The sequence below is a fragment of the Patiria miniata genome, unplaced genomic scaffold (assembly GCF_015706575.1).
Source record: "Patiria miniata isolate m_02_andy unplaced genomic scaffold, ASM1570657v1 HiC_scaffold_10, whole genome shotgun sequence".
NCBI lineage: Eukaryota > Metazoa > Echinodermata > Asteroidea > Valvatida > Asterinidae > Patiria > Patiria miniata.
The window spans coordinates 13124636-13151400 of NW_024037048.1; the positions used below are offsets into that span (position 1 = coordinate 13124636).

General features: G+C 39.0%; 1 protein-coding gene across 1 annotated transcript; it reads left to right on the forward strand.

The window, feature by feature from the left end:
- The first annotated feature begins 934 nt into the window (after positions 1 to 934).
- LOC119734300 (collagen alpha-1(X) chain-like) lies at positions 935 to 20321 on the forward strand. Its single transcript, XM_038207730.1, has 2 exons — positions 935 to 940; positions 19557 to 20321. The coding sequence occupies exons 1-2, from the start codon at positions 935 to 937 to the stop codon at positions 20319 to 20321; spliced, it is 771 nt and encodes a 256-aa protein (XP_038063658.1).
- Positions 20322 to 26765: the final 6444 nt, after the last annotated feature.

A 26765-nucleotide genomic window follows, 5' to 3' on the forward strand; every position in this document is an offset into this window, starting at 1 on the left:
TAGGGCCTCGCTAAATAAAGCCATAGTGAGTTGGTATTTGCTGGACGTGTACTAAAGGAGCAATTCTTCTCAAAATTAGGGACTGTCCATGCAAACTCACACAAGGCCTAGCCTAGCCCTAGGCCTGACTTAACTGACATTTTTTTTGCCAGCCATGCCAGCATAATTTATTACTTTTTTATTAGTCAGAATGAGACAAAACTATACGTTCACGTTACGAGTGTCTTACTACGCTGATCTTGAATAACTGCTCCTAAAGAATCCTGTATTTTATTCTGAAATTTACCTTTCCAAAACGAGTTGTGGATCACGTTGCAATTTCCTCATGTGGTGATATCTGGCGCCATCTGTCAACTGATAAAAGAACTGCGCCCTCTATTGATAAGATGAGTGGCGCCCTCTATTGATCTTTCCCGTTTGGGGCTAACAAGTGGGGCGAGTTGGTAAGGGACGAGTTGGTAACTGTATGGTCAGTAGAGGGCGCTGTTATGTTTTTCAATAGAGTGCGCTATTTATTGGATCACAAAATAGCTGTTTATTATATCAATAGAGGGAGCTCTTCAAATGTTCAACAGAGGGCGCTATATCGGACAAGTAGAATGGCATAACCGGAATTAAGTGATCAGTTTATAGTTGCTTGCCCGTGCAATTTTTTTTAGTTTTGACAATGAAAAATACATTTTGTTTTCAAATTTCTATTTTTCTAGCAATATGAAAGCTTTGCACTTTGTAATGATGGAGACATCTATCGAAACGATCCGCCCACGTTTAATTATAGAATTTTGATGTTACAAAAATTTCGAACTACTTAAGAGCCCAATTAATCCCTCGAATCTAAAATAAAGCTTATAATTTTTTTCTCTGACGGCGTCAAACGTCCGAGAGCGAAATAGAAAATCAAGTGGTTACATTGTTTAAACTAGTAAACCAAACAATGCGGGTAGAGCTACTTTAAAAGCCTGAACTTTTCACTGAAAAGAAACAATGTAGTGTGCATGCGACTGTCGCAAAATTACACCGTTTTGTTTTAAAGGTCAATTACAATGTTGACAATATTTGGATTGATATGATGAAAGGTGATTTCAAGTGTAATGCTATAGTCTCATAAACAAACCATATCCTTCATGTGCAATCATAGATGTACTGTGCTGGACAAGGCTATTTCAAAAATTAAGTGATGCATCGAATTGACTTGTGGCCAGATGACTGGTCATGACAAATAGACAAACAAGACAGAAGATTGAGATAAAATATTGTTTTTCTCCCAATCGGCAATGTCCTCCGTCAACACGGAGAAAAACTTGGCGATGGGTTGCAGACGCAGTCCAAACAGAACATTTGACTCACTTTTGCACAGAAATGATAGTCAAGCTGGACACGCTATCTCAAAAATTAAGTGATGGATCGAATTGTATTGTGGCCAGATAATTGGTCATGAAAAGCAGACAAAGAAGACAGAAGATTGAGACAAAATATTGTTTTGCTCTCCCTCGACAGGTTTGGTGTCTCAACACGAAGAAAAACTTGGCGATGGGTTGCAGACGCAGTCCAAACAGAACATTTGCCTCACTTTTGCACAGAAACGAAAGCACTGCTGGACACACTATCTCAAAAATTAAGTGATGCGTCGAATCGAAAAGTGGCCAGATGATTGGTCATGGAAAGTAGACAATAAAGACAGAAGATTGAGACATTTTTTGTCTCCCTCAATAGTGTCTTGTGTCACAACACAGAGAAAAACTTGGCGATGGGCTGGAGATGCTGTTCAAACATAGCATTTGCCTCACTTTTTTTGCACAGAAACGATAGTCCAGCTGGACACGCTATCACAAAAATTAAATGTCGCATTGAATTGAATTGTTGCCAGATGACTGGTTTTGAAAAATAGACAAACAAGACAGAAGATTGAGACAAAATATTGTTTTGCTCTCCCTCAACAGTGTCTTGTGTCGCAACACGGAGAAAAACTTGGCTATAGGCTGCAGTCACAGTCCAAACAGAACATTTGCCTCACTTTTGCACAGAAATGATAGTCAAGCTGGACACGCTATCACAAAAAATAAGTGATGCATCGAATTGTATTGTTGCCAGATGGCTGGTCATGACAAATAGACAAACAAGACAGAAGATTTAGACAAAATATTGTTTTTCTCCCCATCAGCAGTGTCTTGCGTCAACACGGAGTAAAACTTGGCTATAGGCTGCAGTCACAGTCCGAACAGAACATTTGCCTCACTCTTGCACAGAAACGATAGTTCATGTAGACACGCTATCTCAAAAAATTAAGAGACGCATTGAATTGAATTCTGGTTAGATGATTGGTCATGAAAAAAAGACAAACAAGGTAGAAAATTGAGAATAAAAAATGTCGTTTTCTCTGCCTCAACAGTGTAAACACAGTTATTGTATTAACTCAAGATAAACACATTGCATAAAAATGAAATTTCCTCTTATATTTTGCCATGATATTTGACAAGAGCATCTTGAAAATTGACAGGAACCGCCAACGAATGAATGTAAAACAATTGAAGGAATTAGCATTGTGAGGACACTCCGTGTTATTTTTATCGTCATGCATCAATTTCTTCCATAAGAGGGCGCTCTAAACAAACACCGCTCACCGTGCACCGACTTCAGTCCACTATCTCGTTTCGATCTCGTTTTCGTTCTTGTTCAACAAATTCCCATGAAAATATACTCCTGAATGTGATACATTATGACGAATTATTGGTCGGAATTTCACTGAAATACAATTTGCAAATTGTGACTTTTCAACCGAACCATATAGTATTTTCTGTCATTTACGATGATGTTCATTCCAATGTATTTTTCAGGTTTAACACACTAAGTTGTTTCGCTCACATTTTTTTTGTTCTTTGACAAATTCACTAGAAATTGTACTGGCGATTGTAACCCATTATGAACGATTACTCAACGAAATACTGAGTTAATACGTTCAGTATTACAAGAAATATTGCCCGAACCATGAGTGTCTTCTTTTTATTCAATACCAGTTCGTGTTGACACTGCGTGTTAGCAGTAGCGACCACTGTGCATGTGGTGCGCCCTCTATTGAAAGATTAAACCGCTGGGTACAGCTGTCTCTGTGCGAGACAATCAGAAAGCAAAGAGTAGTTAGAAAGAGTTTGGGTAAAATGCCCTTGAAAAAAAGGAAACAACGGAACATATTGGGAATTTCTTTTCTTCTCGAAATGGAGCTGTGACTTTTTTTGCCATGAACGTTGCTTCATTTGGATAATATTTTTCACGTTTAAAACACTAAAATGTTTCGATCTCATTTTCTTTCTTGTTCTATGAATTTTGTACAAATCACTTTTTTACTCAATACTATATAGTTGTACGTTAAGCATGACTGGCACCGCAAGCCTGTTAAATACTGACAGACACAATAGAGATTATCGGTTTTTTGTACAACACCGACAATTAAACTACATTCCCAATTGAAGTCACTGTCCAGAATATCAACCATATTATTAAACAGAAACACAATCACACATAATGTCACACGATAACTCAAAAATATTTGTTATATTGCATTGGAATTTTTCCTATAGAGGTTGAGCATGACAGTTAACACAAGCATGATAAATATCGAGAGAAAAACACAGATTATCGGCGGCAATATAATTTCAGTAACACGGACAAAGCCCATCCAAAGTGAAGTCACGGCCTCCAGAAAATCGTGTGACACCTACGCCACACGATTGATCTAAAACTAGTCCTTTTATGGGATTGAAATTTTGACTAGATGTAAAGTTTGACTTGCAACACTTGCCTGTTAAATATTTAGAGAAAATAATTGTGTTGTTTTGGAGTGAAACTATATCTTCTGATTGGTCATCATAGACAACACCACACTTTTTAATTTATAGAGGAGTAGTTAAAAAAAATAATATATCCCTTATTTGATGACAAAACAACAACACGCTCGGTTTCCGGAAGATAACTCAAGAAATACATGTTGCATGGAATTGAGAGTAACTGTAGCCTTTCCACAATGTCACCCTGATTAGCGCCGGTAGTTAACCTAGTGGCGAAACAGCGAGGCGTTCGGAACGGAGACTAGACATAAGTACAGTCGAGTGAGTTGCAAGCGAGGTTTTGAAAGTCCCGGCTTCATTCCAATACCGGATCCAGCTCTATTGCCAAGCCGCATGCCCGAAGGCGGTATACAGAACGAAGCCGGAGTTTGAGAAACCCCGGTATGTCTCATGACCTCGGTGACTTTCGGTCGTTTTGTAAACATAGGCTTCGTGCCCGGTTCGGAACAAAGCCATGTAAGGCCCCTAATCAGACAAGTGGCTTTGTCATTTACTCGCATGGTATGGTCCCACTGGTATGGGGGAGGGGAGGGGGAAGGGGGGCATGTGGTCGTTCAACTGTCCCACCCCACCCCCATCGTCGCTACGTCATTGCTTCAGAGATTATTATCAATCGAGGTGGTTCGCAACACAGAATGGCAAACTCTGGTGTGATTTGTCCGGATATCACCAGGGCTAGTTCAGGGTGAGTCGTGCGCGTTATGCGGAGGCCACGAACTAGCAAATGTAGGAAATCTGGTCGTTCCATACAAGCCTTTCTCGTTGATATAGGGGGGGGATCTTAAATCACTTTATATGCTATTTTGGAACTGTGTCATTACTTTAGGTAGTGAACGTTTGATTTTTAAGTCCATCATCACCGGTCACGCATTCCAACATTTCTGGAAATGATTATTTGAACTGGGAGATATTCAAGTGTAAAAACCTTTTCCACATTTAGAAGGCCACGATTATACACGGGCCGTATATGATACGTAAAGTTCATGAAAGTTTATTTAACTGTATTTTATTTTCTCAAAGTCCCAATCAAGGAGCAAAGCCTACCTCAGGGGCATAACTACGGGGACACGGGGCATTTACCCCACCCCCTGTGGAAGCCGGCCCCAGCCCTCCCCCGCCCCATTTTGAAATCCTGAATTAAAACATTCACTGTAAGCTGTAATAATACGTTTATTTTGCATTTAGTGCAGCCTTTGAAAAAAAACCACGCACCTCAGGTGCCCTACCCCAAGTTAAACCCAAGTTTCTCCGCTGGCTTGAGTACGATTTAATTCCTCATAATCCCGAATATATCCACACAATTTAATAGACTGAAGCGCCAACTGTACATTGAATGAATCACGGCCGGTGTATACGTCACTTGTCTATCCACCAATCACAGTTTGTCGGTGACAAGTTGGTGACGACAAGTCGGTGACCACAAGTGAGTGGTCTGTGACTGACAGATTGTGTGTGTCAATCATAAATTCCATATTTGGATGTGTCACCGACATCCATACAATATCCACCAATAAGAAGCGGCCATTTCAATCTCGGTGACTAGTTTTGATGGTGACTATATAGCCTCAACGACATTAACATTGCTTTCATATCATTAATATGAAGCGAGTCGGTGATGTGTGATTGACAGCGCACATGAGCCATGCAATCACAATCCAGGTCCGAGTTTTTAGTCACTGCTCAGGAAATCGATGGCACTATTTAAGACATGTGGGGCCGTCCACCCTTCACATCAACCACAGGTCATTAACACCTTCGGACGACAACCAGAGAGAGAACTGACTGCAACAACAAGATTTTGCTCGGTGAGTGTTTGAAACAATCCATTTTCCTCTGAAGAAATTTGTTGTCTTTTGAACAATGTGTTTGAATCATTGCGGAATTCAGATTTTGTTGAATGTTGCTGATTCAATCATTTTTCAAACAACGAGCTCGGTAGTAGGCTTGATATTTCCTCGTCTTTGTGTGTTTGTGAAATGTGGTAGCTTGACGACTGAAAAAAGAAAGATTGATGAACAAATGTTCAATTTCTTTTTACAATGACTCTGATACACGTTTGCTAGCAGCAAAGCCAGCGCGCTAATTCCGATCCAGAAGTTGTGCCTTTTCCCAACGACCACTTTGGAGTTGATAAAGTATCGCGATAATTTACAAATGTGTTTGAAATTAAGTTGTTCAGACGGGCTTTGTTTGTGCATAACATGCACTAATCAAAGCCCGTCTGAAAGAGTTAATTTCAAACACTTTTTTGAATTATCGAGCTATTTTATTTCAGCTCTTAATGTAAACAGTTGGTGCGGATGCAGACCACGGTTTTGTGAGGTCAAATTTCAAGGCAATATAAATGAGGAATTCCTGTCTGGCAATATTTCCGCTACTACTTCCATTGTGCACTCTCAAAAACAAATTGTCCAAATACTTACTGGTTTCTTTACTTCTTGAACAAAAATCATTTGGATTCTTGTCGATATGGATAATACACTACGAAGTCACATTTATGGACTTTTTTAAATTTAGGTTCGACTGTTAGGTTGGACTGTTTTCTGACCGCAGTTTTTCGCAAGTATAAAACATCAAGTTCCCTGCTGTGATTCAGAACAGTATAAAAGATGTATTGATCATTCAAAATAATATTTCAGAGGAACTACAAAAAACAAGGCTCGCAAAACCTGGACTCTTTATAACCTGGCCAATATTTTTGGCACGATCAAGCACACTCTTACTTTTTGCCTCCCTTTTTCCTATTGACTTTATCGTTTAAATTTTCAAACATGAAATCCTAGTGCAATGTACTCACATTATTTCCGGATATCACTCAAACTCAATCAGAATGAAAAGTTATGCGGAAGTTGGTCACGGAAGAACGTATACAGGTATCCGGACATCTCAAAATGCCGGTCTTATTTGTGTTATTATTTGTGGATATTCTCAGTGCCTTTGAACTCTGTTGTTCAACTGGCATTTTATAGCTATATTTTATGGCTATAGTTCACAGTACGCCATTCCGGTTTCATCAAGTTACTTTTAAGCATTGCAGGATAAAAGTGTCACTGGTCAGAATAGACTAGAGGGCGCAAATACAAACGCACTGGATCATGATGATGCACACAGTTTAATACAATTCAAAAGCTGGATGCATTTTGTAGAATTCATGGATAGATTTGATTTTTGGAGAACGCATTTGAGATAAATAGTCAACCCAAATTACATTTTCATTGTACAGACATTTTTTTGCCGTATTGTACTTGTGGAATTCAGCTATGCCTCCCAACCAGACTCCAAGTTATCACCTAGAGGATTTTTAATGACTCATATTTTTGTTGGTATTTTTTTCAGCCAGCAATCCGCTCAAGTGTTGAAGAGTGCTTCTGCGAGAGAATTCAAGAACTGTGCTTAGGTGAGTGTCTGTTAAAATTTTCTTCATCAAGCATCAGAATAGAGCAGTGATTTGGTAGGAGACTGTTTTTTTTATGCATTTAATCTTTTTGGTCAAAATTAGAAACCAGAAAACGTCATTCAATTACCTCTACGAAAAATATCATCCTGGCCATGATGGTTAGTCTTCTCAATTATCCCTTCTAAAAAAATATCCTCCAAGCCATAGTCTCCTCAATTATCCGTTCTAAAAATATCCTCCTAGCCATAGTCTCCTCAATTATCCCTTCTAAAAATATCCTCCTAGCCATGATGGTTAGTCTCCTCAATGATCTCATCTAAAAAATATCTTCCAAGTCGTGATGCTGTGTCTGTTCAATAATCTCGTCTAAAAGCCAAGCCATGATGATTACTATCCTAAATTATTATCCATTCTAAAAAAAATAATAACTTCCAAGCAGTGATGGTTTGTGCGTTCAATAATTTCTTCTAAGAAAAATCCTCCCATTCATAATAGTTAGTTTCCTCAATTATCCCTTCTAAAACAATATCCTCCAAGCCGTAATGGTTTTTATTTCAATAAACCCTTCCAAAAATCCTCCTAGCCATGATGTTTAGCCTCCTCAATTTTCCCTTCTAAAATATCCTCCTAGCCGTGGTGATTAGTCTCCTCAATTATCCCTTCTAAAATATATCATCAAAGCCATGATGGTTTTCATTTCAATAATCTCTTCCAAAAAAATCCTCCTTGCAGTGATGATTAGTCTCCACCATAATTATCCCTTCATTTTAGAAAAGATCCTCCTATCCATGATGGTTAGTCTCCTCAATTTTCCCTTCTAAAATATCCTCCTAGCCGTGGTGATTAGTCTCCTCAATTATCCCTTCTAAAATATATCATCCAAGCCATGATGGTTTTCATCTCAATAATCTCTTAAAAAAATCCTCCTTGCAGTGATGATTAGTCTCCACAATAATTATCCCTTTAGAAAAGATCCTCCTATCCATGATGGTTAGTTTCCTTAATAATTATCAAATCTACAACATATCCTCCTTGCCAGGATGATAGTCTCCTGAATTATCCCTTCTAAAAAATATCCTTCTAGCCATGATGGTTTTCATTTCAATAATCCCTTCTAAAAAATATCCTCTTAACCGTGATAAGTCACCTCAATTATCCCTGTAAAAAAAACCTCCTAGCCGTGGTGATAAGCCTCCTCAATTATCCCTTTTCAAAAAAATATCATCCTAGCAATGATGGTCAATCTCCTCAATGATCACATCTAAAAAAATATCCTCCAAGTCCAGATGATTAGTTTCCTCAATTATCTCTTCTAAAAAATATCCTCCAAGCCATGATGGTTTGTCTCCTCAATTATCCCTTCTAAAACAATATCCTCCTGGCCATGATGGTTAGTCTCCTTAATTATCCCTTTAAAAAATATCCTCCATGCCATGTTGCTTTTCATTCAATAATCCCTTCTAAAAAAAATCTTCCTAGCCGTGATGATAAGTCTCCTCATTTAACCCTTCTAGAAATATCCTCCTAGCCATGATGATTAGTCTTCTCAATTATCACCTTAAAAAATATCCTCCAAGTCATGATGATTAGTGTCTTCAATTATCACATCTTAAAGATAACATCCAAGCCATGATGGTTTGTCTGTTCATATAATCAATAATAATAATGTTCAATAATCCCTTCTAAAAAGATACCTCCTTGTTATGAGTGTGAGTCTCCGCAATTATCCCTTCTAGAAATTATCCTCCAAGCAATTATGGTTAGTCTCCTCAATTATCACATCTAAAAATTAACTTCCAAGCCGTGATGGTTGGTCTGTTCAATAATCTCGTCTGAAAAATATTCTCCAAGCCGTGATGTTTTTTATTTCAATAAGCCCTTCTAAATAAAAATATCCTCCTAGCCATGATGAGAAGTCTCCTCAATTAATCCTTCTCAAAAATCTCCTCGTCTCCTCAAAAATCTTCCAAGCCGTGATGGATTGTGTGTTCAATAATCTCTTCTAAAAATATCCTCCTAGCCATGATGGTTTGTCTCCTCATTTATCCCTTCTAAACATATCCTCCTAGCCATGATGGTTAGTCTCCTCAATTATCCCTTCTAAAAATATCGTACAAGCCGTGATGATAAGTCTCCTCGATTATCCCTTCTCAAAAAATATCTTCCAAGCCGTGATGGAAAGTGTGTTCAATAATCTCTTCTAAAACATATCCTCCAAGTCAAGATGATTAGTCTCCTCAATTATCCCTTCAAAAAACTATCCTCCGAGCCATGATGGTTTTCATTCAATAATCCCTCTGAAAAATATCCTCCTAACCGTGATGAATAGTCTCCTTAATTATCCCTTCTAAAAAATATCCTCCAAGCAATGATAGTTAGTCTCCTCCATTATCCCTTCAAAAATATCTTCCAAGCCGTGATGATTAGTCTTCTCAATTATCCCTTCCTTCTAAAACATATCATCCAATCCATGATGTTTTTCATTTCAATAATCCCTTCTACAAATATCCTCCCAGCCGTGATTATTAGCCTCCTCAATTATCCCTTTAAAAAATATCCTCGTAGCCATGATGATTAGTCTCCTCATTTAGCACTTCTAAAAAATATCCTCCTAGCCATGAGGGTTAGTCCCCTCAATGATCACATCTAAAAAAATATCTTCCAAGCCTTGATGGTTTGTCTGTACAATAATCTCGTCTAAAAAATATCCTCTAACCATGACAGTTTTTAATTTAATAATCCCTTCTAAAAAATATCCTCCTAGCCGTGATGATAAGTCTCCTAAATTATCCCTTCTAAAAACAATATCTTCCAAGCCGAGATCGATTGTGTGTTCAATAATCTCTTCTACAAAAATATCCTCCAAGCAATGATTGTTTTTATTTTAATAATCCCCTCTAAAAATCCTCCTGGCCATGATGGTTTGTCTCCTCAATTATCCCTTCTAAAACAATATCCTCCTGGCCATGATGGTTAATCTCCTCAATTTTCCCTTCTAAAATATCCTCCTAGCCGTGGTGATTAGTCTCCTCAATTATCCCTTCTAAAATATATCATCCAAGCCATGATGGTTTTCATCTCAATAATCTCTTAAAAAAATCCTCCTTGCAGTGATGATTAGTCTCCACAATAATTATCCCTTTAGAAAAGATCCTCCTATCCATGATGGTTAGTTTCCTTAATAATTATCAAATCTACAACATATCCTCCTTGCCAGGATGATAGTCTCCTGAATTATCCCTTCTAAAAAATATCCTTCTAGCCATGATGGTTTTCATTTCAATAATCCCTTCTAAAAAATATCCTCTTAACCGTGATAAGTCACCTCAATTATCCCTGTAAAAAAAACCTCCTAGCCGTGGTGATAAGCCTCCTCAATTATCCCTTTTCAAAAAAATATCCTCCAAGCCATGATGGTTTGTCTCCTCAATTATCCCTTCTAAAACAATATCCTCCTGGCCATGATGGTTAGTCTCCTTAATTATCCCTTTAAAAAATATCCTCCATGCCATGTTGCTTTTCATTCAATAATCCCTTCTAAAAAAAATCTTCCTAGCCGTGATGATAAGTCTCCTCATTTAACCCTTCTAAAAATATCCTCCTAGCCATGATGATTAGTCTTCTCAATTATCACCTTAAAAAATATCCTCCAAGTCATGATGATTAGTGTCTTCAATTATCACATCTTAAAGATAACATCCAAGCCATGATGGTTTGTCTGTTCATATAATCAATAATAATAATGTTCAATAATCCCTTCTAAAAAGATACCTCCTTGTTATGAGTGTGAGTCTCCGCAATTATCCCTTCTAGAAATTATCCTCCAAGCAATTATGGTTAGTCTCCTCAATTATCACATCTAAAAATTAACTTCCAAGCCGTGATGGTTGGTCTGTTCAATAATCTCGTCTGAAAAATATTCTCCAAGCCGTGATGTTTTTTATTTCAATAAGCCCTTCTAAATAAAAATATCCTCCTAGCCATGATGAGAAGTCTCCTCAATTAATCCTTCTCAAAAATCTCCTCGTCTCCTCAAAAATCTTCCAAGCCGTGATGGATTGTGTGTTCAATAATCTCTTCTAAAAATATCCTCCTAGCCATGATGGTTTGTCTCCTCATTTATCCCTTCTAAACATATCCTCCTAGCCATGATGGTTAGTCTCCTCAATTATCCCTTCTAAAAATATCGTACAAGCCGTGATGATAAGTCTCCTCGATTATCCCTTCTCAAAAAATATCTTCCAAGCCGTGATGGAAAGTGTGTTCAATAATCTCTTCTAAAACATATCCTCCAAGTCAAGATGATTAGTCTCCTCAATTATCCCTTCAAAAAACTATCCTCCGAGCCATGATGGTTTTCATTCAATAATCCCTCTGAAAAATATCCTCCTAACCGTGATGAATAGTCTCCTTAATTATCCCTTCTAAAAAATATCCTCCAAGCAATGATAGTTAGTCTCCTCCATTATCCCTTCAAAAATATCTTCCAAGCCGTGATGATTAGTCTTCTCAATTATCCCTTCCTTCTAAAACATATCATCCAATCCATGATGTTTTTCATTTCAATAATCCCTTCTACAAATATCCTCCCAGCCGTGATTATTAGCCTCCTCAATTATCCCTTTAAAAAATATCCTCGTAGCCATGATGATTAGTCTCCTCATTTAGCACTTCTAAAAAATATCCTCCTAGCCATGAGGGTTAGTCCCCTCAATGATCACATCTAAAAAAATATCTTCCAAGCCTTGATGGTTTGTCTGTACAATAATCTCGTCTAAAAAATATCCTCTAACCATGACAGTTTTTAATTTAATAATCCCTTCTAAAAAATATCCTCCTAGCCGTGATGATAAGTCTCCTAAATTATCCCTTCTAAAAACAATATCTTCCAAGCCGAGATCGATTGTGTGTTCAATAATCTCTTCTACAAAAATATCCTCCAAGCAATGATTGTTTTTATTTTAATAATCCCCTCTAAAAATCCTCCTGGCCATGATGGTTTGTCTCCTCAATTATCCCTTCTAAAACAATATCCTCCTGGCCATGATGGTTAATCTCCTCAATTATCCCTTCTAAAAATATCCTCTAAGCCATGATGATTAGTCTTCTCAATTATCCTTTCAAAAAAATATTCTCCTAACCATGATGGTTTTCATTCAATAATCCCTTCTAAAAAAATCTTATAGAACTGCGCCTGGAACACACCTTTTTGAACCGTAGCCTTTTTGTTTGTGGTCTTTGAATCAACATGCGATTCAGTTTCAAATTCTCCCTATTATAACTAACTTCGTTCGATGACGTAACAATGCTGAATTGTCGCAAAGACGTTTATGGTAATTCAAAGAATATTTATGGCTGCAGACCAGCAAATAAACTGCCATGGACATCAGTGATAAATACCCCCACTTGTAAAGATCAGGACAAATACTCACAACTCTCCTAGGTGTTTGAGACACCCATCAATTACAGCTTATTTCATCATCTTTCATTGTCCGTTCAATTTTTGCGGTATAATCCGACGACCTTTTGGGATAAAAATTCCATCCAAAGATGATGACCCTGTAGTCCTGTAGCCTATCGCCCAAGGCACAATCTGCCACTTCACAAAACAATGAACACTCAGGTTTATTAGGACAAAAGATATTGCTCAAACAGGGGCGGATCCTGGAATTTTTGCAGGGGGAGGGTCAGGCTCCTAAAAAAATTAACAAATTGTTGTGACAGGCGAACGGGTAATATTTTGTGTGCATGTTTCACATCGGGGGCAGGGGGGGGGGGGGTCGGCCCCCCTCCCCACCCTCTGGATCCGCGCCTGTCAAAATATTTTGTCAAATTTTGACCTGAAATGCTTGTAATTTGATGTATGATGACGTCATGACGACGTCACTAAAATATCCACATCTTCACACTAAGGTTCATGTTCATATCAGGTTTCGTCTTTCTGCAACTTCGTTTTGCATTTTAAATTCACCTAAATTTGACCTACCAGTAACCCCGGAAGGAAAGGTTAGACGACTTTACCTTCGAATATCAAAAATGTTTATCAATCTATAGTCAATCAGATTTCAAAGTGTGAACATGATTGTTCATTTTGTTAATGAGGTTTTGCAGTGAAATTGCTTGTAATTAAATACCCGATGACGTCATTACGACGTCAGAGTATAAAAAGGTATACCTCTGAGTCAGTGTTGATGTTTGTTAAAGGTTTGAAGTCTGTACTGTTCAGAAGAAAAGTCGCAGATAATTATTGTCAGAAAAAAAAAACAAGAAAGAAAGAAAGAAAGAAATTTCTTAACATTTCCAAACAATGATCGGGTAGTACCCGATCACCCAAATATATCAGGGTTTTGTTGTTCGGAATGAGGAATTCCTGTCTGACATTATTTCCGCCTCTACTTTCATTTCGCACGCTTCAAACTAAAATATTGTTCACATACTGACTGGTTTAGTTTTTGATAAAGTTGAAATCTTGTCACTATAATGGATAGCACAGTGTACATTCACGGAAAGTTGTATTGTCAAAACAAAGGCTATCAGTAGGACTTTTTTTAGTCATATCTGATTGCAGTATTTTGAAGAGTTTAAAACATCAAGTTCCCTGCTGATTTCAGAATAGTTTCAACTGATTGTGATTAATGCTTAAACAAATTCACGCACTTTTAATACTTTAAAAAATATTTCTTTCTTTGGTTTACAGAAGACATATTGCGAAAGCTCCATTCTTTGTAAATAACCTCACCAATAAAATCAGTATGATCAACCACCCCTTATTTTCTTCCTCATTTTGCCATTTTAATGTTATCAATTTAATTTTAAAACACGGAAACTCTGGTGCAATGTACTCACATTGTTTCCCGGCAATGAAACTAATTCAGGATCAACAGTTATGGGGAAGTTGGTCACGGAAGAACGTTTATCAGGAAATCCGGACATCAAAAACATTCCTGTCTTATTGTGTGTTATTGCTCAAGCAGTACCCTTTCAACTTTGCCATTTCGCTAGAGTTCACAGTGCGCTTTGATCATCAAGATACATTCAGCAGGATGAACGAGTCATGAATATAGAGGGCGCAAATACAAACGGACCGGATCGTGATATGATGCACACAGTTTTAGACCAGTTCAAATTGCTTTATTTAACTGGGTGAATTTGTAGAAATCATGTGTAGAGTTGGTGTTTGTACAAATTACTCAGGCTGTCTGTTCGCCTGAAGAGATTGAAGCAAAAGCTCTCGGATGAATTCACTCATGTATTTGCATGTAGGGTTCCACTCAGCATGCCGCTGAGATTCTGTTGGATATTTGGACAAACAGCCATATTGATTTTTGGCTTATTTTTCGAAAGTTTTTGGTGATTGGTACAGATTTTCACAAATCTGAAATATTTTGCGAGACAAGTTTCAGTTGACAAACAGATGGTGGCTTACTAGAGCCAAACCGGTGCGCCGATTTCCTAACCGGAAAATAAATCTTTATGGAACGACTGTAACTTGACTGCGGTAGTCCAGCTGTAGTGTTTGCGCCCCTACTTCCTTGGTATGAGATCGATTTCCCCCACAAATGCAGAAACTGTATGCTCATTGTGATTCCTATAACTACAAGTTCAAGCAACCTTGAACCAGTTAGAGGAACATTTGATCAATTGCTCACAATCTTAAGTATGATGCAGCACAACTAACTTTTCAACTTTTAGCTTGGTTGATGCTTTACATTTGACCAAAACAGATCAATTAAAGGGATTATTTTTTTGGTTCTTGTCACTGAATTTCGTTGCTATCACACGTTAATAGTCTGCCCACCGGCACACTATTTCGAAAACGTCTTCAGTTTTTTAAGACGATATATCTTGTCTGATATAACACTATACATACACAAAATAATTCAGTGTCAAAAACAAAGCTGTTCAGACTCGACTGGTTTTGAATCAAATTTTGGGAGCATTTTTTTAAGAGCTCATTACATCAAGTTCCCTGCTGTGATTCAGAATAGTTGAAATGTATCGATATTCGCACTTATTCAAAATAATTCATGCACTTGTAATAGTTCAAGTAAAAAATTACTGAATTAACATTTTGGTTTAAAGAAAACAATCTTGCGAAAGTTCGACTCTTTAACCTAAACAGTATATAGGTATGATCAACCACCCCCTTATTTTCTGCCTCGCTTTTTCCCTGTTTAATTTATCATTTTAATTTTTAAACATGAAATCCTGATTCGATGTACTCGCATTGTATTCCGGCAATCACTCAAACTAATTCAGGATGAAGAGTTATGGAGAAGTTGGTCACGGAAGAACGTTCCTCAGGAAATCCGGACAACTCAAACATGCCCGTCTTATTTTGTGTTATCATTTATGTGGATACTCAGTATCCTTTGAACTTTGTTGTTAAACTGTGTCATTTCGCTAGAGTTCACAGTGCGCCATTCCGGTTTGATCATCAAACATTGAAGCATTGCAGGATGAACGTGTCACTGAATATAGAGGGCGCAACTACAAACGGACCGGATCGTGATGCTGCTCACAGTTTATTCAAGTTCAAATTGCTTTATCTAGTTGGATTCATTTGTAGCAATCATGTACAGCGTTGATGTCTGTGCACATTATTCGTCCCTTCTGTTCCCTGTCAAGGGCGGATCCAGAACACAATTTTTGGGGGTAGCCCCCCAAAAAAATTGGTCCCCGGAAAGTGGGTCCAAAAAAATACGGCGTGGGGTTCAGGGCCCGCTTAATCATGGGCCCCGAATTCTTTGTAATTCTAAATGCTCTGTGGCGATCTGAGGAAATTTCTGACCACTTTAACTATTTTTTGTTTCGAAAAGATGGTAGTGTACCCAGTGCCTGCCTTTATTGCGACGTCACTTAAAAATCAAAATTGTTGGGTTTTTTTTTGGGGGGGGGGGGGCATGGTCCCCCCCCCCCGGATCCGCCTTGTCCGCTGTTCGTCTTAAAATATGAAGCACAAGCTCTGTTTGCATGCAGGGTTCCACTCAGCATGCCACTTAGATTCCGTTGAATATTTTCTTGAAATGGCGATAGTAGTATTTGCTGAATACTTTGAAAGTGTTTGGTCAGTTGGTACAGAAATAATAATAAAAATTTTTTTTTTTTTTCGTGAGAAGCAACAAAATGGCTTAAAAACTTAAGAAGGTCGCAACTAACCTGTTGAAGTTTCAGCTCAGTGGATACTATCATTGAGAAAAAAGCAGAGAAAACGTATGCACTATTTTGTTAGATCTCGTTACTTGATTCCGTGCTTTATAACACCTTAACTATATTTTTTAATTTTAAAAACACCTGCAAAGTTTTCAACCGATATATCAGGCGAAATACTTTCATCGGGTATTTGATACCAGTCTTATCTTCACTCTCAGCATTGCAAGGTTTCTGTCATTAAATGTACTTTTCCGGGCAATTGCAAATGATCCTACGTGGCCTTAAATTCTTTTTGCATACAGATTTCTCTCAGAAAATCTGGGCATTTGTTTTGGCAGTTACTGCGTTTGATTCGAAAATATTAAATCCTTCAAAGAAGACATGAATATTGTTGCTCGTGTGTGGGTCTGTTCAGGGCCGTTGCATGCAGGACGCATTCCGCTTAAAAAATATATTATCAATCCAGATCACATTTCGCCCGACAGAGATTTTGATCTGGGGGTGTTTTACTTGTGAAATTCAGCTATGCCTCCCCCAACAGCCCCCAAGATATCTCCCAGCGGATTTTCAATGACTCATTTTCGTTGGTATTATTTCCAGCTCGCAATCTGCTGAGTGTTGAGGATTCCCTTCGTGATAGAATTCAAGAACGTTACATCGAGGTGAGTGTCTGTTATTTGACATTTTCCTCACTCAATCATCAGAACAGAGCAGTGATTTTGGTGGGAGACTGTATTTTTCTCCATATTTATACACCTTTTGGTCAAAATTTTAACAGAAAACATCGCTCGAGTGATTATTCCCTCCCCATAACCCTCACCGTAGAACTGTGCCAGACATTTTGGCCTGCAGTCTTTGCAAATTCCTCGTTGAACTCATCAGGGTGCCTCGAACTTATAGCGGAAACACGCTGAAATGTCCTTCACATTTTTTTTTGCAGGTACATCAGTTGGCAAAAAAAGAGAACTAAGATGAAAACAAATATTGATCACACCAATACTTAGTTGCTGTGTAATCAGATTCTTTGGAATTTGTCTTCTGTTATTTATTTTTTAAATCGGAATTGTGTTCGCAACCGTTGTCCTAATTTTTTCTTGATCGTTGATCACGTTGTAATTCGTTTGTGATTGTTTATCAACTTCGGGAATCATAACATATAGGTTTTCCCGTCCAATTTCGCAACTTGTTCGTCCAATAAGAGAGACTGTTCATTACATTGAAAAAAGGTCGCAGTTAACGCATTTGATATTTAAAAAAAAAAATATTTACACCCACCAAAGCGTGTAGGCAACTTTGTCGTGCAAAAGAAAATCAATCGATCTTGCACTGAGTATCTGTAAGAAGAAGTATTCATTTTCAACAAAGTGCAATGGAATAAGGGGTCCATTTAATTTGTAATTCGCAATTCGCCAAAAAATTAGGGCCTAGGCCTATACGATTTTTTTTTATTTCCACAGAGTGTTTACAACAATTAACAAACTGGTCACTTAATTGTCCTTACATAAATATCTGTATTTTGACGTAGTATTTTATCGGCGAGTGTTCTAAATGTATTTTCTTCTATCACTTTGACACTTTACATTGATACAGTTCTGTTCTGCTTTTTTCATATTCCCTTCCCAGGCATTCCAATCTTTGAAATAGCTGTAGATTCCTTAATCCAAACTTGTCAAAAGCCATGTCATTTTATAGGACTCTGTTTTATCACTATAACACAATATCTTGCTCATGCAACTTCCAAATATCATTGAACCGTGCTACTTTTGTAAACGTATGCATCAAAGTGAATTCCCGAGCGGGACTGAAATTCAAAGCACAAGAAATTCAATGCACAAGTCACGTAATGTGTTGCTTACTTTTCAAGCGTGAATGAAGAATACCCTCAAATATTTTGAGCTGTCGCTATTAAAGTTCAACCGGGTGTGAAAAGGTCTGCATGTTTTATGCGATTTTGAATAAAAATGTTTTATTATTATTATTAGCAAACTATGAAATTGGGCGGGAAAACCTATAATATTTCATAGTGAATGAAAAAGTTCATTTCTGCTTTAAAACTCATAGTGAACTGGAGTTAAAAGTAAATTTGCCTGGACAAGTGCAACAAAAGCTTAGAATGCCAACGAACTTTTGACCGAGTTACTAGTGTCTCAAAAAAAAAAGATTGATGATTTCACAAAAATTAATTTGAAAAAAAAATCGTTTCAATAATAACGTTTAAACAAATTGATAGCTTATTTCACGAATCAGTCAATTCGAAAGAAATTGAACAATGCGACATTAAAACAGGTTGTTTTTCTTGACGAATTCGGCCGAGAAAACCTACTATTTTAATTACTTGACCCTAATAACTTGGCGAGTATCTGTTTTTGAGTGGCAATGTATCCCAATGAGAAAAAAATCTCACTCATTTATCTTAATTGATAATAAAATAGTATTAAAATGTAAACGTAACCAGTATTCGTTTGTATGGTTTTTTTTTCAGCCTACACTGAATTCCTTGTGATCTCTTCTTGGACCTGATCTTCAAGAACGAACCATCGAGGTGGGTGTGGTGAGGTTTAATTAATGATTCTATCAGGACCGGGGAAGGGGCAAGATGTAATCCGCCCCCCCCCCCAAAAAAAAAAAAATACTACAGCTCCGGAACGCTTCGCCCTATCGGAATGCATTTTGGTGACCTTTCTTAACTCTTATTGGCGGGCGAAATAAAAAAAAATCGATTTGATGGGTTGCCACGACAACCGGTTTTATAAACTAGGCTTTTCATAAATGTTAGCCCCTTGATCCCTCATACGCCACTGTTATATAACAAAGAAAACATTCTTCGAACAATGATTCCTCCAATCTCATTTTTTGGGGTTTTTTTTTCTTCAAATCTGACGGCGGATTGTCATGAATTTTAGACTAGTTCTCCTGTTTATCAAACCTCAATATTTTTCTCTACTCTTCCCGTTTTTAAAAACTATTTTATTGAAAAAAAAATCTCACCTGATTTGGTTTAGTTTCATGCTTTGTTTACGTACAGAATGAATATCTGCGTGGCAACCGTTCTTTCAATCGCCCTCCTTCTGGGTAACTCCGTCAACCTCCGAGCTTCCGTTACTGGGCCGGTTGTATCGGACGGTGATGGTCCTGCGTCTCAGACGGGCCAAACGTGCTGCCAGGAAACTGCTGCAATTGTAGGAATTTTACAAGGGTCAAAGGGTGATGCAGGTCAAAAAGGAGAGCCGGGTGACGACGGCAGGGGCCTACCGGGCAAGATGGGACCAAGAGGTTTAATTGGGCCAACAGGGGAAACTGGTGTCAAAGGTCAAAAGGGCGATATCGGCCCCCGGGGTCAGCGGGGAGCACGTGGTGTCAAAGGTCAGTTGGGGCTCCAAGGCCGTACTGGTTTTGCAGGCGAGCCAGGGCTAATCGGACCGATTGGCCCTCAAGGTGACACTGGGCCTAAAGGTTCAGTCGGGCAAACCGGTCCAACTGGTGTCAAAGGTCAAAAGGGTGAGCCAGGGGAGACACCAGACGACTCCAACCAGCGGGTAGCATTCACCGTGGTGAGGACGAGCGCCTCGGATACCTCTACGAGTAACGACTACCGTTTGCCCTTCCAGGCGACCGAGACGCTTCTGCCGGGTACCAGCTTCGATCTCGAGACCGGCACGTTCACGTGTGGTGTGCCGGGCACCTACGTGTTCATGTTTTCTGTGTGCAAATATCCTTCCAGCAGCGACCTGCACGTTTATCTCCGGAAGAACGGCGACGTGGTTGTCTCTGGCCTTAGCAATGATTCAAGTCACAATGAGCAGGTGTCTGGGAGCGCGGTGGTGGTTCTGCAGCGTGGAGATACGATGTATCTCACAATGTACGGTAGGGCGTGGAGTAATTCCTATCACCGGACCTCATTCAGTGGCTTCCTCCTTTACCCCGAATAAACACAATCCAACACATAAAGATACACGAGCATCGTGTTGCTGATTTTTTAATCGCTTTCCATATTTGCCGAAACAATAACCAATGAATTAAAACAAATAATGTTCAACGACAATGTCACAAAAAATTATTATTAATGTTTTTGCATTGCGCATGCACCGATCTGTATACTACAATGGATTTGCCATTTTCTTTTTGACTTTCTGCTAAACAAAATATTTAGCTTTATGCATGAGTATTGGGATATAGTGAAAAGTATGCGTTAAGTTTTTTGACTACGATTTTTTTTGGACCCATTGTAGGCCTATCGGGAAGTATTTTGATGGAATATTTTTTTCAAAGCAAGCTGGCCAGGTCATCATTTTATCATTCAAAGCAAGCTGGGTCATCATTTTATTTTAGATTAACAAAAGGTTTGCAATAAAGCAGTGCCACCATGTATCCAGACAGGTTATTGCATTATTTTAAACGTTACAATATGTGAGAATTATGTAAAAGTAGTACAATTGACTGGCTATGAAAACAGTATGTATAAAACCTCATTCTGAGGATTACCAAAAGCACCACCATTGTTGATAAATACTCTCTTTTTTCGCTTGGCTTTGTTATGAGAAAAACCCATGATTTTAATTACTTTCAGTTGAAACAGAAACGTGCCTACAGTAATGAAAAAAGTGGAGTTGGCTGTTGTTTTTAAAGCCCGCAAAAGTGCGACAAGTGTTTCTTAATTAACAGACTCCAAATTATATGAAGACTTTCATTGTTCTTAATCATCATTACTTGATTGCATTCAAGAAACTCACTTTAAAAACATCAGTGAAAGTGTGATCCCGTTAGATGGTAAAGAAACAATCTCAACGAAATCAATCAAAACAAAGCACAAATTCCATTCAAGTGAGGAGGGTCTTTCAACTGGTTGGAATTGTCCTTTGTCACTTTATCATTTCAAGTGAATTTCTTTGTCTTGACTTTTATTTGGATGCCATATTTGGTCAGGTGATGCAAGGCCCCTGCTGACAGCATATCCTTGGATAATGTCTCCAGCCAGCACATGTACATGTAAGCTGAACAAGTACGCTTCCTGGGAATAGGTAGACTCCTGCAAGAAATCAAAGAAAAGGTTATAATGGACCCTTCCTGCATGTCAATCAACAGTGCACATTGGCCAATCAGATCACCACTTTTGATCAGGTGACCACAGTAGCTCAGTCAGACTGGGTCACAAGCACTGTTAGATCTATTGCTCACCCCGCCCCCATTTTTTGCACCAACAGTTAACACCCCCCCCCCCCAGTATTCTGTAAAGAGTGCCCTTTTTACACAAGTAACTTTTAGTTTTTACACAAGTGTCCTTAGTTTTGTTAAAAAAGTTTCTTGTTACGCCAGCGGCTTTTAAAGAATTTTTGGTATTTCGTGTAAACGTCAGCAATTGTGCCGCCATGAAAAGCGCCACCCATTGACCTACCGCCGTTTGCGAGTTAACCACGCCCCTTACACAACTCTATAAGCCTTTTCGCTGATACCGCCATCTTTGAAATATTTTTTTTTCGGGGGGGGGGGGGGCATTACAATGAAAATACGTCTCATCATGCAACTGTAGCTGAGAATGATGGCATGACTTTTCAATGTAATGCCCCCCCCCCCCCCACATTTCAAAGATGGCGGTATCCGCGAAACGGCTCATGGAATTTTGTACGTTAACTTTTGTTTGTCTCAGATTTTGGCGTTCTGCGTCCATTTGTATATCATGTTTAGACAATATTTTACAAGCTGCGTTGACGCAATTCCACCGTGATATGTTAATTGTCCAATAGTGGCCATTATCGCCGGTTTGTACTTGCATGACAATGAGCTGAGCCTCCTGGGAATGTTGGCGAAGCAATTCACGGATCCGCATCTATCTGTTGGTCTCAAAGAAAGAAAAAAAGATTTCAGGCGAAAAAAATGTCGTGATTTATTGATGTTTACTAAGTCGAGTTCCATGCACTTGGCAAATCAAATGAACTGAGAGTTGTACGAAAAATGGATTGAAAGTGATCAATCTCATTATTGAAAATCACCCACCAGAATGTCAAAGGTTGGACACAATTAACAAATGTTGCAAGACTGGACTTAAAATCACACAAACCAGGGACTAAGCGTAAAGTGGACACTGGGAAAGCTTTAAGTGTATTGTCTCCATGCATGGACAAAAGAGGGCGCTTTATAGTCAAACTAGCAGAAGCCGGAATGAGGGACACTTCACTGGTTCACTCATGCTGGTTATCGTGTATTTGGTACCAGCATTTATAAGCCACGATGGCGCCCAAATGGCCCTTGTTTATAGTTTTCTCTGTGGGGGGGGCTTGAGCGCAAGGAGGAGATTCTACCTTCTCGTTGAGCGTAGTGACTTCCTCCTTGCTGATCCTCCAAGGAAACTTCTCCGTGGTCTCCCCTGCTTCCTCATCCAGCATCCAGGGTTTGGACAGCTCCTTGAACCGTCTCAGGCTCTCAGTCCTTGGGCTTCTTGTTCAGGTCCGGGATGACCTCCACGTCCGAGCAGTTGATGCAGAACTTGCTGAGCATGTTGGCCATGTTCATCTTCTCCCTGTCCATTTGCTCCTTCTTGCTCGCGGTGGCAAAGACGCGCAGTTTGCATTTCTCCCAGTTGGATTTCATGGAGATGAGGTGATCGATGAGTAGGATCAAGCCTGGGGGTGGTGGGAGGTGGGGGCGGAGGTTGGGGGGGGGGTTCAAAAACAAAAATTATACAGAGCATTATATAAAGCATGTGTTTCCTTAGACATGCAGCCATCCAGAATAACCTGAGAGATCTCTGAAAGGCTCCATGAAATGAATTGGACACTGAAACATATAATAAAATAATCAGGCCAACCAAGAACCAAAAGTGTGGTGTTTTCTACTACATACAAAAAACAACTGGTGTGTTAGGGTAGGTAAAATCTGTTTTGGGGGTTTGACCTTTCAATAGCCTAAAAATATAGGGTGGGATGATAGTCATTAAAATTTACGTTTTTTCTCTACTTTAATTTGCATGCATTAATTAACATGTGAATCATTCTGCCGACTACTGACCAACTTACACAAAAATAAATATAAAGTTGATAGTTTTCAATGTGGGGGGGGGGGGCTGCTTGATCCCAAGGAGGAGATTCCACCTTCTCTTTGAGCATGGTGACTTCTTCCTTGCTGATCTTCCAAGGAAACTTCTCTGTGGTCTCCAGGCTGCTTCCTCATCCAGCATCCAGGGTTTGGAGAGCTCCTTGATGATTGTGTTGGTCTTGATCTTACCCAACCAACAGCACAGAACTCCATCTTGGGCAAAATCTTGTCCTTGTACCAGCCTTCAGAAAAAGAAAAAAAAAGTCAATTGTTATTTAATGATCGTTAACTTGGTTATCGTTAAGATCGGAGTAAACTTGAAGTTAACACAACCTAGATATACCTCACGGTATACCAAACGTTAAATCTGACACCGTGGCAGCAAGGAGATTTCCACCTTTCTATGAATGTATATGCCTTTGAATGAGCATAACGACTATTTATAAAAGATATAGACATATATCATACTCGGCAATAGGGATAGTCAGTGGAAAGAACTTGGGACAGGTGTGTACAAAGTTACGCGCAAGACCCAGACTTGTTTTAAGCGAATTACTGAGAAGTCGACCATAATTATTGGTAGTTCAGGATATTTTTATTATGGAGTTGATTAACCATCTTGGTTAGGGGGATATTTTTTAGAAGGGAATTATGGAGGAGACTAACCATCTTGGCTAGAAGGATATTTTTCTTAGAAGGGAACTATGGAGGAGACTAAACCATGCTTGGCTCGGAGGGTGCTTTTTTTTGAAGGAAATTATTGAGGAGACTACCATATTGGCTTGAAGGATATTTTTTTAGGAGGGAATTACCGAGGGGACTAACCATCTTGCCTAGGAGGATATTTTTTAGAAGGGAATAATGGAATAGACTAACCATCTTGGCTAGGAGGATATTTTTTTTAGAAGGGAATTACAGAGGAGACTAACCATCTTGGCTAGGAGAATATTTGTCAGAAGGGAATTATGGAGGAGAGGAACCATCATGGTAAGGAGGATATTTGTTTTAGAAGGGATTTATGGAGAAGACTAACCATCTTGGCTAAAAGGACATTTTTAGAGGGAATTTATGGAAGAGACTAACTATCTTGGCTAGGAGAGTATTTTTTAGAAGGGAATTATGGAGGAGAGGAACCATCATGGTTTAGGAAGATAGTTGTTTTCGAAGGGATTTATGGAGAAAACTAACCATCTTGGCTAAAAGGACATTTTTAGAGGGAATTTATGGAAGAGACTAACTATCTTGGCTAGGAGGATATTTTTTAATAGGGAATTATGAAGAAGACCAAAGATTTTAGGTGGAAAATGGACTGGAATATTGATGTTTAATATGTCGAGTTCCACTTGGCAAATAAAATGAACTACTTAAGGGTTGTTCAATTTGCACTGAAAGTGATCAATAATAATATTTGAAAAATAACCCACCAGAATGTCAAAGGTTTGACACAATTAACAGATGTTGCAAGACTGGACTTAAAATCACACAAACCAGGGACTAAGCGTAAAGTGGATACTGGTAAAGCTTTAAGTGTATTGTCTCCATGCATGGACGAAAGAGGGCGCTTTATAGTCAAACAAGCAGAAGCCGGAATGAGGGACACTTCACTGGTTCACTCATGCTGGTTATCGTGTATTTGGTACCAGCATTTATAAGCCACGATGGCGCCCAAATGGCCCTCGTTTATAGTTTTCTCTGTGGGGGGGGGGTGGGGGGGGGGGGCTTGAGTGCAAGGAGGAGATTCTACCTTCTCGTTGAGCGTAGTGACTTCTTCCTTGCTGATCTTCCAAGGAAACTTCTCCGTGGTCTCCCCTGCTTCCTCATCCAGCATCCAGGGTTTGGACAGCTCCTTGAACCGTCTCAGGCTCTCAGTCCTTGGGCTTCTTGTTCAGGTCTGGGATGACCTCCACGTCCGAGCAGTTGATGCGGAACTTGCTGAGCATGTTGGCCATGTTCATCTTCTCCCTGTCCATTTGCTCCTTCTTGCCCGTGGTGGCAAAGACGTGCAGCTTGCATTTCCCCAGTTGGATTTCAAGGAGATGAGGTGAGGGATGAGTAGGTCAAGCATGGGGGGGGGGGGGGTTCACAAACAAGAATTATTTGAAACATATATTAAAATAATAAGGCCAACCAAGAACAAAAAGTGTGGTGTTTTCTATTACATTTAAAAAAACAACTGTGTGGTAGGGTAGGTAAAAATCTGTTTTGGGGGATTAGACATTTCTATAGCCTACAAATATAGGGTGGGATGATAGTCATTGAAATTTACTTTTTTTCTCTATTTTGCATGCATTAGTTAACATATGAATCATTCTGCACTATTGACCAACTTGCACAAAAATAAATATAAAGTTAATAGTTTTCACTGTGGGGGGGGGGGGGGTGCTTGAGCGCAAGGGGGAGATTTTACCTTCTCTTTGAGCATGGTGACTTCTTCCTTGCTGATCTTCCAAGGAAACTTCTCCGTGGTATCCAGGCTGCTTCCTCATCCAGCATCCAGGGTTTTGGAGAGCTCCTTGATGATTGTGTTGGTCTTGATCTTACCCAACCAACAGCACAGAACTCCATCTTGGGCAAAATCTTGTCCTTGTACCAGCCTTCAGAAAAAGAAAAAAAAAACAGTCAGTTGTTATTTAATGATCGTTAACTTGGTTATTGTTCAGATTGGAGTAAACCTGAAGTTAACACAACCTAGATATACCTCACGGTATACCAAACGTTAAATCTGACACCGTGGCAGCAAGGAGATTTCCACCTTTCTATGAATATGCCTTTGAATGAGCATGACGACTATTTATAAAAGATATAGACATATATCAAACTCAGCAATAGGGATAGTCAGTGGAAAGAACTTGGGACAGGTGTGTACAAAGTTACGTGCAAGACTCAGACTTGTTTTAAGCGAATTACTAAGAAGACGACCATAATTATTTGTAATGAGGATACTTTTATTATGGAGTAGATTAACCATCTTGGTTAGGAGGATATTTTTTTAGAAGGGAATTATGGAGGAGACTAACCATCTTGGCTAGGAGGATTTTTTTTTTAGAAGGGAACTATGGAGGAGACTATAACCAGCTTGGCTCGGAGGATATTTTTAGAAGGGAATTATGGAGGAAATTGATCATCTTGGCTGAGGATATGTTTAAGAAGGGCACTATGGAGGAGACTAACCATCTTGGCTCGGAGGTTTAAAAAAAAAAATTATGGAGAAGACTAACCATCGTGGCTAGGAGGATATTTTTTAGAAGGGAATTACAGAGGAGACTTACCATATCTTGGCTAGGAGAATATATTTAGAAGGGAATCATGGAGGAGATTAACCATCTTGGCTAGGAGAATATTTT